Consider the following 15,588-nt stretch of genomic DNA (forward strand, 5'->3'; position numbering starts at 1 on the left):
ACCAGGAACGGCTCTAACCACTAAATCAAGTTTCCTGCATTGGAGATCTCAAACTAGTAAAACTCCAGAAAAATCCTGGAACTTACTTTGTCAAGGGCACACTAAAAGGTTTATCGTTTGTTATTATCACTATAAAACCATAAAAATAGTATTTTGCTAGGAAATAGATACAAAAAAATTCAGAATAATGCACAATCCCTTTTCCAGAAAGGTAGATACACATTTGAAGATTTTATTTATTTGACAGAGAGAGCGAGAGAGGGAACACAAGCAGGGGTAGTGGGAGAGGGAAGAAGCAGGCTTCCCGCGGAGCAGGGAGCCCCATGAGGGGCTCGATCCCAGGACGCTGGGATCATGATCTGAGCCACCCAGGGGCCCCTAAAAATATTTTTGAAAAGTTTTTGTAATGTATTAAAATGACGGCGTGTAACATTTTATTTTACAACGCTCCACTGTAACAGTTCAGGTAAATTTGTTTCAGCGTGACACCCTTAGTGGAGCTCAAAACACCCTGCCGGCACCGTGTGTGTGTGTGAAATCAGTTTTTGGAGAAGATCCCTTCACATGGGATAAAAGATGCAACTCAACGCAGTTTTATGTGGTTAAAAATAGGCTGTGTAAACGAAGAGAAGATAAGGAGGGCAAGCCTCCATGCTTTAGTCACTTCTCTCTACGAGATCCGGACAGGTGAGGCCAGGGACGACAGTTCTGGGTCTGACCACCTAACCCAGAGCGAGTAGGACCTGAGCTGAGAGCGACGCCACTAACTAATGAAAAGTGCCTCACACCGAGCGGCCTCTTGACACCACCTAGCCAGCTAGGGCCTCCGAAAACAGACGTGTGGGGGGAGTGCGGGCAGAGCTCCGGAAGCGAAAAAGGATCACAGGCAACCTTCGCCTCCAACTCTCGCCGGAGTACCACCACCAGGACACACACCTTTCCGTCCGAGGCGACCCGGCACAAGATGGCGGGAGTCACGTGAGCAACGTGGTGACGTAGGACGGCGGCCCGCACGGAGGGACCGCCTTAACCTCACCCCCCACGCTCACTTACTCAGTTTTGCCCCCCTCTCCTCCCCCGCCCCCGGCCTGGTGTAGATCATGCCGCCAGTGGCGGCCCTGACTGCCGAGGAAACGGTAGCCTAGGACAGTTGGCTGTTAAGTGACACTTATTCTCCCCGCTCCTCCTGACCCCTGAGACAGAGGCACGTCCCCCGCCGCGTGAGGGGGTGGGGAAGTGGGTAGAGAATTCGGATCCACCTGGGAGGGGGGAGTGGAAGTTCCCGCCCCGGACAGCGGCGAGGCGGCAGCCACAGGTAAGCAGGGGGCGGGGGTGGGATGTGTTCCCGTGTCCCCGGGCAGAGGGAGGGCGCGGGGACTCGGCGCCGGCGGGGACGCCGAGTCAAGTCTCGCGCCCGGTGGGGGGTCGCGCGCTGCGGCAGCGGTGGGGGAGGGGCGCGGAGGGCGCGCGGCGGAAGGGGGAGGGGCTGCCCCCTTTCCCCCGGCTGAGCGTCCTTCCGGTTCTCGCGCCTGGCCCGGCTGTTCTCCCTCAGTCGTCGGCCTCACCTGCCTCCCACCCTCCCCCCCGCCCCAGCCAAAATAAAACCGGAGACCTCCTCTCGGGGATGGCTTTCGCCTTTGAAGCGGCCCCTCTGCGGCCCAAGGCGAGCGCCCTCCGTCGAAGGTCTCGGGATTGGGCGGGGAGGGCGGGGCGGGGAGGGCGGCGTGGCCTTGGCCTCCGCGCGTTTTCCGCCCAGCTGCCCGAGACCGGTTCTGTCCGCCGGGGAGCCCTCGGAGCACACCGGGCGCGCTCGGTGTGCGCGGCCCCGGTCGGCTGGCGGTGGAGGGCGGAAACAACCCTTCCCCGCAGGGAGCTTACAGTCCAGTGGGGAGGTAGACAGTAATGATACAGACGCACGAGAAACAGTACTGGAAAGGTGTAGCTGATGGGCGAGGAAGGAGAGTGTGGGATGATAGAAGTTCCTCTGTTTATCTCTGGACAGAGGATCAAGCCGAGGAAACTGTCTCTTTGATTTTCTCGTATCATGAAACTTAGCATGCTAGTTACCAGCATCAGCTACACGTTGGAGCGTGCAGCTTAGTCTGCTCTAAAATCATTGTAGGTGTTAAATAATGGTGCTTTTGTTAGTTTTTGAGGAGCTGTGGGCTAGTACCAGGTTTCCTCAGCTATCAGAAAGGGCATTCCCGTGAAACCTTTCCTTAAGAGAAATGGCCTGAAGCGAAGCTGCAGTTACCATTCATTTATATGGAAAACATTTTCAGTGTTCTCAGACCCCCAAAATAATCTCTCAGGCTTTTCTGATACCTTAGGACTCATCTTACTAACAAAATAAATTGAGATAAAGTCCCAATGCTCACAGACGCAGTTCAAAGCTACGGAGATTTGATGCCGAGAGGCTGAGTGCATGCAGTTCTGGGGGAAGGAGTTTGGCAGGCCACTCTCGCTGTTGTGGTCCCGGCTGCTTCTGTAACGGCTGGCTGTGAAACAAACAAACGCTGAATGCTATTTTCACTTTTTTCCTGAAAGTGAAAATCCTCTTGAGATTTCTTTCGGTTAGTGAAATCAGGCACTAGTGTAGGTTTTCGTAAAAGTGAAGTGGTGTGGGTTAGTGAAATCAGGCACTAGTGTAGGTTTTCGTGAAAGTGCAATGCGGTAACACGGATTTTCGAGAAGGGGGGATACCTGTAATAGTCATTGAGAGTACCCTCCTGAGGCTTTCTCAGCGTAGATTTGGCAAGCATCTTTGTCAAACTGGCCTGGTTTGTGATGAGAGTTTATATGCCATGTTTGTTTATGTTTGCAAAATGCATTTTATCTTGAGAATTTTGTTACCAACAGAAGTAAGCAGTTTTATTAAAATGCTATTTTTTCCTGTGGATTTTGTAATATGCATGTTCCTCGGTGTCCCAGTTAGAATCAGTACAGTTGTCCTAACACTGAGTGTGTTAGTTCTCTTATCCTTTAAGTTTATGTTTGGTCTGTGATACATCTGTACAGTACTACTATATCACCAGTAGGTGGTAGTCCTGTCTAAAAATGCTTTTTCTTCACATATCCTACTTAATTATAATGAATTTCCATCTCTAAAGTAGGATTTTTTTTTGCCCGTGTTGTCTTGATTCTAAAGCCAAGTTGAAGCAATTGTCTAAATATATTTCTTTAACTGTTACTTCTGTCTGTAGCTAGACTAGACAAACCCTACTAAACACATTGATTTATTCAGCATTAATAAATGTGCAAGGTATTAGTGCTATATTGGGAACAGGATACGGTCTTTGGCTCCCTAGAGCTTGCATTCTGGTGGCAAGACCGAAAACAGGCCATTACAATACTGGGATAAGTGCCACGGGAGGAGGGGGTAACGTGTTTTGGGGATATAGCCAGAGCTTCTTGACTAGTGGTGAGGGAGTCATGAAAGATTGCCTGGAAGAATAACTCAAAGGAATAGGCCACATGAAGAGAAGAGTAGTGTTTCTGGCAGAGGGAATGGCATATGTGAAAGCCTGAGGGTGAGAGAAAGCAAGGCAGGCACATGGGAAGATCTGAAAGAAATTCAGCATGACAAATAGGAACAATTTTGATGGGAGGGGAGATCATGAGTTCCCTTGTGGAAACGTCCAGCAAGAGACTCCTTGCCCTCAAGCTTATCATAGCTCAGTATTCTCTATAGGTGAGGAAACTTAAGACTTTCATTCATCAAACGAGAATACTAACTGTATTTGTTGATGTTGTTTGCATACAGGAGGGTCTCAGAGCATACATTCATGATACAGGCCCTATCCTTAGGCACCGAAGACTGGGGGAAACAACACCAAAAAAAAAAAAAAGACTGGGGGGAAACAGACATGCCAATAAACACAATTCAGAGTGTTAAGTGACCTCATTAGAAACATGTGCAGGGCACAGTTGAAGTTGGAACAAAGAAAGGACCTGGAGCAGTTGCGAACTTAATGTTTGGGATGAAACTTGAAAAGAGTAGGAGTTTGCCAGATGGACAAGTTGGCAATGTTAGAGGAAGAGGGGCAGCATGGAATTAAAAAAAAAATGGATTTTGAGTTAAAATAATTCTGGCTTCAGGTCTTGTATTCACATCTTACTGTGAGATCCATAGTAAATGACAATTTCCTTGAGCCTCAATTTACACATCTCTAAAACGGAATCCAGGAATTGGTATATAAAATAGCTCTTCATTTAGTGCCTATCATACAATATTCTTTTCTTTGCAAATTTTCTTAGAAGTACCATGCCTTTTACTTAAATTCTTCATATGTCAGCAAGATCACAGCCTGCTGTAGTTTCTCAGCCTCCCAAATTTGTTCCCGTTGATGGCATTTCTGAAGCTGTGTTTCACTGCCCCCTGTGATTCTGCCCTACTTACTGTGGTCTAATGTTAAGCTTCCATCTGCTGCCAGGAGATACATTATTTTCATAGAAAATGCCTTTGTACATGTACAGTTTATTCTGTGTTGAGCCAGTTTTTAACAGATTGTTAATCTTAACCTCAGTTTGAAGAGCAATAGCCGAAAAGAGTGAGCAGATGAAGATTATACTCTGACATTAAAAAATATATAGTATTGTTTACAATGAGATGTAACTATAAAGCTTTTCATTTTGGGAAAAAAGAGCTGATTAGTTGATTTCTCTTTAAAAAATTATAGAATAGGCTATCTTATTTTCCATTGGGAATGTGGGTGTGATAATTGTCCAGAATCTTATTTGCTGACTGTAGTGGCTTTTACTAGGAAATGTGTGTTGTTTTGTTGATTGTGTTAGTTTCCATTAGATAATAGGATTTCTTAATATTGTTATGGAGGAAAAATCAGTGAGTCATAGTGAAACAGAAAAGTATCATTTCCAGTAATTTAATATAAAGGTTTTGAAAAATCTTTTATAGTTTCTTCCAATGCCTTAGCACTATATATATTTTTCTTTTCTACATTCTAACTTATGTCTTCTGAAATGGAGTGTTAAAAAAGGCATTTTCGGCTGCCTAGCTGTCTCAGTCAGTAGAGCGTGTGATTCTTGATTTTGGAGTTGTAAATTTGAGCCCCACACTAGGTATTGAGATTACTTAAAAATAAATCTGTTTTTAAAAAATGCATTTTCAGTACAGACAGTATGTAGAAAATACATAATTGCAGGTTTGGTGCTGTCTCTGTGTTTAGTCTGTGGGATTATACTTGTATTAGTGGAGATTAAAAATCACTGCTCTTCCTAAAGAAGGGACTATATGTAAGCTTAAAAGCAGTTGAAGAAACAATTTGGAAGCATTAGATGAATTTGGTAAAATTAAAAGTTTTAAAATAATCGTAGTTAACTCACTGTTATTTGTATCCACATGATATAAATGAAATTTACATATATATATTTTTAAAGATTTTATTTATTTGACAGAGAGACAGAGAGAGTGTGAACACAAGCAGGGGAAGTGGGAGAGGGAGAAGCAAGCTGCCTGCTGAGCAGGGAGCCTGACGCGGGGCTCGATCCCAGAACACTGGGATCATGACCTGAGCCGAAGGCAGACGCTTAATGACTTTGAGCCACCCAAGTACCCCAGAATTGAAATTTATGTTAAGAAATATTAGGGATGCCTGGGTGGCTCAGTTGGTTAAGCATCTGCCTTAGGCTCAGGTCATGATCCGAGGGTCCTGGGATCGAGTCCTGCCTGCTACTCCCTCTCCTGCTCTACCACTTGTGCGCGTGCTCTCTCTCTCTGTGACAAATAAATGAAGTAAAGAAATATTAAAGACTGGGGCGCCTGGGTGGGTCAGTTGGTTGAGCATCTGACTCAGGCTCTGCACTCAAGAGATTTTCTCTCTCCCTCTCTCTCTGCCCCTCCACCCGCTCATGTACACACTCTTTCTCTCTGTCACTCTCTCTAAATAAATAAATAAATAAAACCTTTAAAAATGTAAAAAAAAAAGGGCGCCTGGGTGGCTCAGATGGTTAAGCGTCTGCCTTCAGCTCAGGTCATGATCCCAGGGTCCTGGGATCGAGTTCCGCATCGGGCTCCCTGCTCCTTGGGAGCCTGCTTCTCCCTCTGCCCCCCTCTCTCTCTCTCTCTCTCTCTCATGAATAAATAAATAAAATCTTTAAAAAAAAAAAAAGTAAAAAAAAAAAAAAAGAAACAGGCCAGTAAGAAAATACTAAGATTTGGTGATAAATGGGTGGATAAGTAATATGAACAGATAGCTCACATAACTAATAGAGAATTAAAGAAGTGTAAAACAGTGTATTGTTTTCACCTGTCATTGCTTTCTCATGTGCTTCTGATGGATTGTAATTCTTTCAGAAAACTTTAGATATTCATACTCCTTGATCAAGTAATTCTCCTTTTTGGAATATATCCTCTGGAAATAATTTTAATTATGGAAAAGTTTTATGTACCAAAGTTATTAATCATGGTATTATTTGGTAAAAAAATGAATTATGTATGTTCACTGGTTGGATTATTATGTAGCCTTTGAATATACCGTATTTTGTTTATCCATTCATCTCTATGCACACTTGGGTTGATTCTACCTTTTGACGGTTGTAAATAATGTTGCTATGCATATGGGTGTACAAATACATCTTTAAGTCCCTGCTTTCAGTTCCTTTGGGTATATAGCTAGGTGTGGGATTTCTGGATCATACAGTAATTTTATCTTTAATTTTTTTTTAAAGATTTATTTATTTATTTGAGAGAGAATGAGATAGAGAGCACATGAGAGGGGGGAGGGTCAGAGGGAGAAGCAGACTCACTGCTGAGCAGGGAGCTTGACGCGGGACTCGATCCCGGGACTCCAGGACTATGACCTGAGCCGAAGGCGGTCGTTTAACCAACTGAGCCACCCAGGCGCCCTATCTTTAATTTTTTGAGTAACTACCATAGTGTTTCCCATAGTTGTTACACATTTTTTGCATCCCCAACCATAGTGCATAAATGTTCCAATTTTTCCACATCCTCACCAACACTTATTTTCTGTTTTTTTTTTTAATATTAGCCATCCTAATGGGTGTTGAGATGGTATCTCATTGTAGTTGTGATTTGCATTTCCCTAATGATTAGTGATATTGAACATCTTTTTTTTTTTAAGATTTTATTTATTTATTTGACAGAGGGAGAATTAGTGAGAGCAGGAACACAAGCAGGGAGAGTGGGAGAGGGAGAAACAGGCTTCCCGCCGAGCTGGAGCCCGATGTGGGGCTCGATCCCAGGACCCTGGGATCATGACCTGAGCCGAAGGCAGACGCTTAACGGCTGAGCCACCCAGGTGCCCCGATATTGAACATCTTTTCATGTTTGCTGGCCAGCCCCCTCTTTTTTTCTTTTATGCCTTTGTATGTAATGATTAAAAACCTTAAATTCTTCCCAAATCTTTTAGCAGGCTTTTTCTAAGTGGTTGTCCTTCCATTTGACATATTCCATCTTTCATAAACTAATTATTCTCATTTTTACCTAACCTCCATATCCTGCAGTTGATTATTTAGATCATCTAGATCTTTAGAACCTCTTTAGTTATGGTTGTACTTATTTAGTTTGTTCAGCTTTTACTTAATGAATTCTCTGTGTAGAACTATATGTGCAATTAGAAGTTGTTCCCTGGACTGAAGAAGAATGCTTGTGTCCATGGACGGGAAGACTATCATAATACTTTTTTTTTTTAAAACTGCATTTTATTTATTTTTTTAAGATTTTTATTTATTTACTTGAGAGAGAGAGAGAGAGCGCGCACAAGCAGGGAGGAGAGGGAGAAGCAGGCTCCCCGCTCAGCAGGGAGCCCGATGTGGGGCTCAATCCCAGGACCCTGAGATCATGACCTGAGCCGAAGGCAGCCGCTTAACCAACTGAGCCACCCAGGCGCCCTGACTATCCTACTTCTTAAGTGGGGTAACATTTGAAAATTTAGTCACAATAATTTATGTATATATGTGCCATTTATTAAATTTTAACATGTTCACGTGGATCAAAATTTTTGATATTGCAAGGAATGCAATATGCTTTGAATATGCAAGGAAAAGTCTTTACTATCTCTGTTCCATAGCTACCAATTCTCTTTCACAGAAGCAACCAGGTTGCCAATTTTTATACGACTATGCAGTATATTATTCATATTCTGTAGTGCTTTTTATTTGCCATTTCTGGAGATCTTATAATTAGATCTCTACACAGAACAGAACATCGGAACATATTGAGTCTGGATAAATTGAGCTTAGCCCATAGCATAGGAAAACTTCATTTTGTTCCTCTGAAAAAGTACACCTTAAGGAAAGAAACGTCTTAGGATTTCTTGAAAATGAAGGTAGAAATCATCTAACTGACTTTTTTCCCTTATAGTTGATTATGGAAGATTCCCACAAGAGTAACACTTCAGAGGCAGCGCCGCAACCTGGTTCAACGGTTCAGGGAGCTCATATTTCTCATATTGCTCAACAGGTAAGGCAGGATCTAGCCAAAATATTGAGCTAGTTAGGAATATTTTGTGAAAAAGGACCAAGCAAAAAGAATTGTAAAACGTTGAAATGTATGGAATGAAGGTAGATTTGATTTAAACATCCTAATAAGATTATTTCAGTTTTATTTTCTTCTATACAAAGAACATTTAATGTTGTTATAATAGGTATATATTTTTCAAAACCTGAACTAGATTTCATTTTATGTGGTACATGATTATTTCGATTTTTTCCCAGACTGATTTTGTTTCTGCATAAGAAAAATGAAAAATTGTTTATCTCTTGGAGCTAACTTAGACTAATAGTTTCAAGAGGCAAACCATCTTCAATTCAGTAGATTTATTGTGGATATATAGGAAATCTTTTGCTGAACTGGAAAATAGGCCTATACATTAGCGAATTTAAATTGATAGGGTTGCATATTGCAGAACTGATATTTTATAAATTTCAAATTGTCTGATCCATGCACCTGACCCACTTCAAGGAAAACAACAGACGGTATTTGTTGCCAGTGATAAGACTTGAACTTTCAAGCAAAAATTAGAATTTTAGAAAACTTGTATTCACCATTGTGAACTTGACAGTTTCCCAGTAGTTACAGACTTTTTAATTACAAAATTGTGTTACAAAATCATGCTTGGGTATAAGATTCATTCACAGTGCAAGGTAGACCAGTGGATTTTATTTTACTTTAAAGATTGATTTATTTATTTGAGAGAGAGAGAACATAAGTAGGGAGGAGGGGCAGAGGGAGAGGGAGAAGCAGACCCTCTGCTGAGCAAGGGGCCTGATGTGGAGCTCAGTCCCAGGACCCTGGGATTGTGACCTGAGCTGAAGGCAGAGGCTTAACCAACTGAGCCACCCAGGCACCCCAGACCAATGGATTTTACTGTTAACAGAATATATAACGTTAAGGGGCACCTGAGTGATTCAGTTGGCTGGGCGTCTGCCTTCAGCTCAAGTCATGATCACGGGGTCCTGGGATCGAGTCCCATGTTGGGCTCTCTGCTTAGCAGGGAGCCTGCTTCTCCCTCTCCCTCTGCTTCTCCATCCCCCCCACCCCCACTTGTGCTTGCTTGCACATGTTCTCTCTTCCTCTCTCTCTCTCAAATACATAAAATCTTTTTAAAAAGTACATAACATTAAGATTGTATATTGCAAACAACCTTTAAGAAACTACATCCTGTTAAGTTTCAAAGAGTATCCACGATTATCTGAAAACACTATTAAAAACAGTCCTTCCTTTTCCAACTTCATGTATGTGTGAGGCCAGACTTTCTTCATATACATCAGCCAAAACAACATATGGCAACATATTTAATGTAAAAGCAGGTAAGAGAATTCATTCATTTTCTATTAACTCAAACATTAAGGTAATTTGCAGAAATGGAAAATGTCATTCTCTCACTAATTTGGGGGTAGGGAAGTTTAGTCATATAAATAAAAACATTATTTATATTGTGTCTGATAGATTTATATTACTTCAAAATGAACTGTCAGATATTTTTAAAATTTCTGTTTTAATTTTAAATGTGTTAGTAGATTAAAAGCCCACATAAATAATAATTCTTTGGGGTTCTCAATAATTTTTAAGAGTATAAAGAGTCCTGAGACCAAAAAATTTGAGAAACAAGGCCCTAAAGGATTAATCCTTCAAGCTTGATGCATCCTTCTTTATTATTTGGCTGTATCTGTGTAGAATAATGGTATCTTCTCCAGATGGTGCTGGAAAAACAATTAGAGAGTCTTTCAGCCATCTTTCTGTTAATAGAGCCCTTCACAGAAATGTTTAAATTCACTTGACTTACTTGTATGCTTCAGTTATTTTGGTTAGATGTGAATGTTTTCCAAGTTTCCTTAGAACCATATTTACAGTGAGATGTAGAATAAGTACATTTCTAAGTGGTAAGTAATTCTGTAGTGATTTTGAAAAATAATGTCACTGACTTCATGTCCTAATTCTTGTGGCTTGATGACTTCATTAGACTAAATATTGTAAGGAAACCATATCTAATGCAGCAATATTTATTCTTTTGGTATAAGCTGGGGACATAGCAATAAACAGAAGTCTCAGCTCTTGTGGACTTCTAATTTTGGGGAGACAGGCAATAAAACAGATTATCAGATATATAGTATGTACTGTGGGGACTAATAAAGCAGGGTAAGAGGGATGGGGATAGGTGGGGAGGGGGTGGACTTGTCTTTTTCTTTGAGAGAGAGAGAATGAGAGAGAGAGAGCACGAGAGGGAAGAGGGTCCGAGGGAGATGCAGACTCCCTGCTGAGCAGGGAGCCGGATGTGGGACTCGATCCTGGGACTCCAGGATCATGACCTGAGCCGAAGGCAGTTGCTTAACCAACTGAGCCACCCAGGCGCCCGACTTGTCTTTTTCTATAAAGTGGTCAGAGAGGTCCCATTAGTGGAAAGAACTCTTCATTTACATGAACTAACAGTTGTAAAATGCTGAGACTGATATGTGCTTGGCATAGTTAAGGAACAGCACAGAGGCTGGTGTGGTGGGAGACAGATGAATAAGGGAAGAATGATACAAGATGACGCAGGGAGGTTTGGGGTAGGAAGGGAGAGTGCCAGGTAAGGTAGGCCTTGTATGCCCCTGAAGGCTTTTGGCTTTTAATCTTGATGAGATGGGAATCCTTTGGAGTGCTTTGAGTAAAAACATTATCTAATGTTTTATAGGATCATTTTGGCTGCTTTGTGGAGTAGAAGCAGGAAAAGCAGTTAGGAGGCTGTTAAAATAATGTGCATGAGAGGTAATAATGTTCATGAGAGGTGATAATGGCTAGGATCAAGGTGGTAGTGGTGGTGGTGAGATAAAGTTAGATTCTGGATATGATTTGGTTGTAAAGCCAACAGTGTTTACTTTTGGATTAGATGTGGGTTTTAGAGAAAAAAAGAAGTTAAGTTAGACCCTACAGTATTTGGCTTGAATAACTGTAGGAATGGAGTTGCCACTTATTAAGATGGACAACACTGGAGCATGTTTTTCTTTTCTTTTGGGGGGAATATTGGCAATCAGGAATTTGGCTTTTAGGTATGTTAAGTTTGTGATGCTATCTGTATTACTTTTCTGTGCTACAAAACAAATTAACCACAAATTTAATGGCTCCTAACAACACATGTTATCACAGTTTCTGTCAACATGCCCACAGTTTCTGAGGGCAGAAACTCCTTTGCTGTGTTCTCTCTGCTTTGGTGTTTCAGGTTGCAATCAAGGTATTGGCTGGGCCTGGGTTCTTATCTCTGGGTTGGACTGGAGAAGAATCCTCTTCCAACTTCACCCAGGTTGTTGACAGAATTCATTTTGTTGCAGCTGTAGGACTGAGAGCTTCAGTTTTTTGTTGGCTGGAGGCCACCTTCAGATCTTAGAGGTCATCTGCAATTCGCTGCCATGTGGCCCTGCCCATAAGCAGTTCACAGTATGGCAGCCTGCTCCATTAAGTCCAGTGAGAGGGTGAGAGTGAGTTGGCTAGCAAGACAGAGTCTTTCTTGTATAATACCATATGACATAATCAAAGAAATGATATGTCATTCCTTTGCCATAAAATGTAATCATGGAAATGATATCCCATTGTCTTTGCCCTACTGATTAGAAGCAAGTTGCAGGTCCTTCCCACACTCAAGGGGAAAGGATTACTCAAAGGCATGAATACCAGGAGGTGGGAGTCATGGGGGCCACCTTAGAGTTTGTCTGCCAAACCATGCAAATAGATTTATCCAGTAGGCAGCTGGATATATTTGATCTGGAGTCCAGAGAAGTTCAGACTAGAAATGTAAATGTAGGAGTTGTGGATACATAGGTGGTTTTAAACTCACAAAGTGGTTTCTGGCTTCTGCTTAGGATATAGAAAGCTGACAAGAGTATTGCTCCCATCCTAAAATAAGAATGAGCTGTAATACACAAAGTCATAACTTCTCTTGACTCATCGGAGGTGGGATCTGGCTCATCTGTAACAGAGCCCAGGAAGAAGGCAGGGTTGTCATACAAGGTAAAGAAGCATTCAGCTAAGTTTTCAATGAATTGCTGAAGTATGGGTTAGCATGAGACAGTAGAATCCTTGAGAGCTGCAGGCACAGGGTAGGTAACACCCACCCGTAGGCTTTTCTTCAAGGTCTCCCAGCAGTTTCTCATGAGAAAGATTGGGGAGGGGCGCCTGGGTGGCTCAGGCATTGGGCATCTGCCTTCCGCTTGGATCATGATCCTGGGGTCCTGGGATCGAGCCCCGCACCGGGCTCCCTGCTCGGTGGGAAGCCTGCTTCTCCCTCTCGCTCTGCCCCTGCTTGTGTTCCCTCTCTCACTGTGTCTCTCTCTGTCAAGTAAATAAATAAAATCTTTAAAAAAAAAAGATTGGGGAAAGCAAGGGAGACAAGGGTTGGGCTCACTAGGTGGTACGGGCCTACCTGGACTCTTTTCTTCCTCTAGAAAACAGCTTTAAGCCACTGGGGGAAGGGAATAAACGCCATTTTCCACTGTGGCTGGGAGGAGTGAAAAGACAACCCATAAAACCTGAGGGAAGGGGAGGAAACTTCTGGGTTCAGACCATTAGTTTTCCTACTACTGGGAGAAAGCCCTATGCCCCAAGACCCAGGGATAATGGCTTGCCTGAGACTGAGACTCAGCTAGGATGACAGAACTTCCCTGTTCCCTACTAGCAAGTAAAGCAACAGCAGTCTGCCCCTGGGGGACTATGGAGAAACCCTCGGGGGAAGGTGCCCAGAGAAAACCCCAAAGCTGAGGGTGGAGCAAGAACACTGAGAAAAACCGTCAGGCAAACCAGCTCCCACCCTAAGCAGAAGGTTGCCCTAGAGGAATTTGAAACAGGTAGTGCACTTAAGGTAGTCATAACAACAGAACCCCAACCCAGCTTAATTCCTGGAGAGATTGACTCAACCCCTCCCCTCAGCCCCCCACTAATAGCTTGCAGAAAAAGAGCCATACCCATTTTTTTTTTTTTAAGATTTTATTTATTTGGGGCGCCTGGGTGGCTCAGTTGGTTAAGCGACTGCCTTTGGCTCAGGTCATGATCCTGGAGTCCCGGGATCGTGTCCCGCATCGGGCTCCCTGCTCAGCAGGGAGTCTGCTTCTCCCTTTGACCCTCCCTCCTCTCATGCTCTCTCTCTCTCTCTCTCTCTCTCTCATTCTCGCTCTCAAATAAAATAAATAAAATCCTAAAAAAAAAAAAGATTTTATTTATTTGACAGACACAGCGAGAGAGGGAACACAAGCAGGGGGAGTGCGAGAGGGAGAAGCAGGCTTCCCATTCAGCAGGGAGCTTGATGTGGGGCTCAGTCCCAGGACCCTGGGATCATGACCAGAGCCGAAGGCAGACACTTAATGACTGAGCCACCCAGGTGCCCCGAGACTCATTTGCCTTTTAAAAGGGGTAGCAAAGGATAGCTTCATTTATGGTCAAGTTCTGTGGATGTGGCCTGGTAACTGTTTCCTAGAAGAAACATGTCAGTATTCCCCTTGTAGAATCTTTCCCAATGCACAAATGACTGACAACGATGACAACCAATTGCAGTTTTTCTTTTCTTATTTGAGGTATTAAGAAGCAAGCATTTTATGGTTCCTAACAGACTTTTTTTCTTTTAAAGATTTTATTTATTTGAGGGGAACCTGGGTGGCTCAGTGGGTTAAGTGGCTGCCTTCAGCTCAGGTCATGATCCCAGGGTCCTGGGATCGAGCCCCACGTCGGGCTCCCTGCTCAGTGGAGAGCCTGCTTCTCCCTCTCCCTCTGCCTGCCTCTCTGCCTATTTGTGGTCTCTTTCTCTCTCTCTCTCTGTCAAATAAATAAATAAAATCTTTAAAAAAAAATAAATAAAATGGCCTCCAAAGTGTAGTGTTGAGTGCCAGGAGGAGAGAATGCATGAGGTAAGTTTCATTCAAATAGGAGTTGTAGTGCTGCTGTCCATGAGTTCAGTATTAATGCATTAACAATGTATATACCAAAAAAAGGTGTCTTTAAATAGAAACACTTAAAACAAGGTTATATATTGACCACTTGATGAAAATAATGTGCCCAGAGGCTTGCAGGAACCTAACTCCATATTCCCCCAGAGCAGTGGTTCAGTATTTGCTAATTCCATGTACATGCAATGTTATAGACTATAACTACCACAGATAACAAGAACTGACTATTTAGCAACATGGAGTTTATTGACAGCCTTGACAAGAACTATTTCAGTGGGAGTGGGGATAAAAATCTAATTAGATTCAAAAGAGCATGGAAAAAGGGGGAAAAAAGAGTAGACACTCACAGACAACAGAATGAATAGACAACTCCTTCGAGGGGTTTTGTTGCAAAGGGGGCTAAGAAGTGAAGTTGCTGGAGAGGGTTGTAGGTCAAAGCTCCAAAGCTTTACTTTTATTATTACTTTTTAAGATAGGAGGAGTTTTTGTTTTTTTTAAAGATTATTTATTTATTTATTTATTTGAAAGAGAGAGAGAGACAGCAAGAGAAGGAACACAAGCAGGGGGAGTGGGGGGGGGGGAGAAGCAGGCTTCCCGCTGAACAGGGAGCCCGGTTTGAGGCTTGATCCCACGACCGCGGGATCATGACCTGAGCCGAAGGCAGACGCTTAACTGACTGAGCCACCCAGGCACCCCTCTTTTGGTAATTTACTTTTCAGTGAAATAAAATGCTTTGAGAAGATAGGGAAGGAGGAGAAAGTATGAAATAGTCTGCCAGGACAGTAGGAGATGTAAGTGGACTAGGGATATGTAACAGGATTGATGGAAACTGTGAACAGTCCACTTGAGGTTTGATTATGAGTTTAAAGTGAGACTGTTGGGGCACCTGGGTGGCTCAGTTGGTTAAGCATCTGCCTTCAGCTCAGGTCATGATCTCGGTCCTGGGATCGAGCCCCACATCAGATTCCTTGCTCAGCGGGGAGTCTGCTTCTCCCTCTCCCTCTACTGTTGCCTCCACTTGTCTCTCTAGTCCTCTCTCTGTGTCAAATAAATAAATAAAATCTTAAAAAAAATAAAGTAAGACTTAAGTTGTTAGGTGTTTTTCTCCAGTCTAATTCAGGTATCGTTTGCATTCAGGTTACAGGCATAGAGTAGGGGAGTTAACAGGGTCGATGTTTAGTTAAGGGACTATAATGAAGC

The 15,588-nt window shown here is 42.9% G+C and overlaps 1 protein-coding gene across 5 annotated transcripts in view; it reads left to right on the plus strand.

Moving 5' to 3' along the window:
• The first annotated feature begins 1,077 nt into the window (after positions 1–1,077).
• The window catches only part of ATF1 (activating transcription factor 1), an 84,681-nt gene continuing 70,170 nt past the window's right edge, over positions 1,078–15,588 (plus strand). For all 5 annotated transcript variants that reach the window (XM_028125539.2, XM_028125542.2, XM_028125541.2 and 2 more), the window contains exons 1-2: positions 1,078–1,315; positions 8,342–8,440. In XM_028125539.2, coding sequence (XP_027981340.1) covers positions 8,348–8,440 — 93 coding nt within the window. In that variant the 5' untranslated portion in view covers positions 1,078–1,315; positions 8,342–8,347. The remainder of the gene's footprint in view (positions 1,316–8,341; positions 8,441–15,588) is intronic.

This window comes from Eumetopias jubatus, unplaced genomic scaffold, assembly GCF_037043125.1.
Source record: "Eumetopias jubatus isolate StellerSeaLion01/CBP00866 unplaced genomic scaffold, mEumJub1_p1.0 scaffold_8, whole genome shotgun sequence".
Lineage (NCBI taxonomy): Eukaryota > Metazoa > Chordata > Mammalia > Carnivora > Otariidae > Eumetopias > Eumetopias jubatus.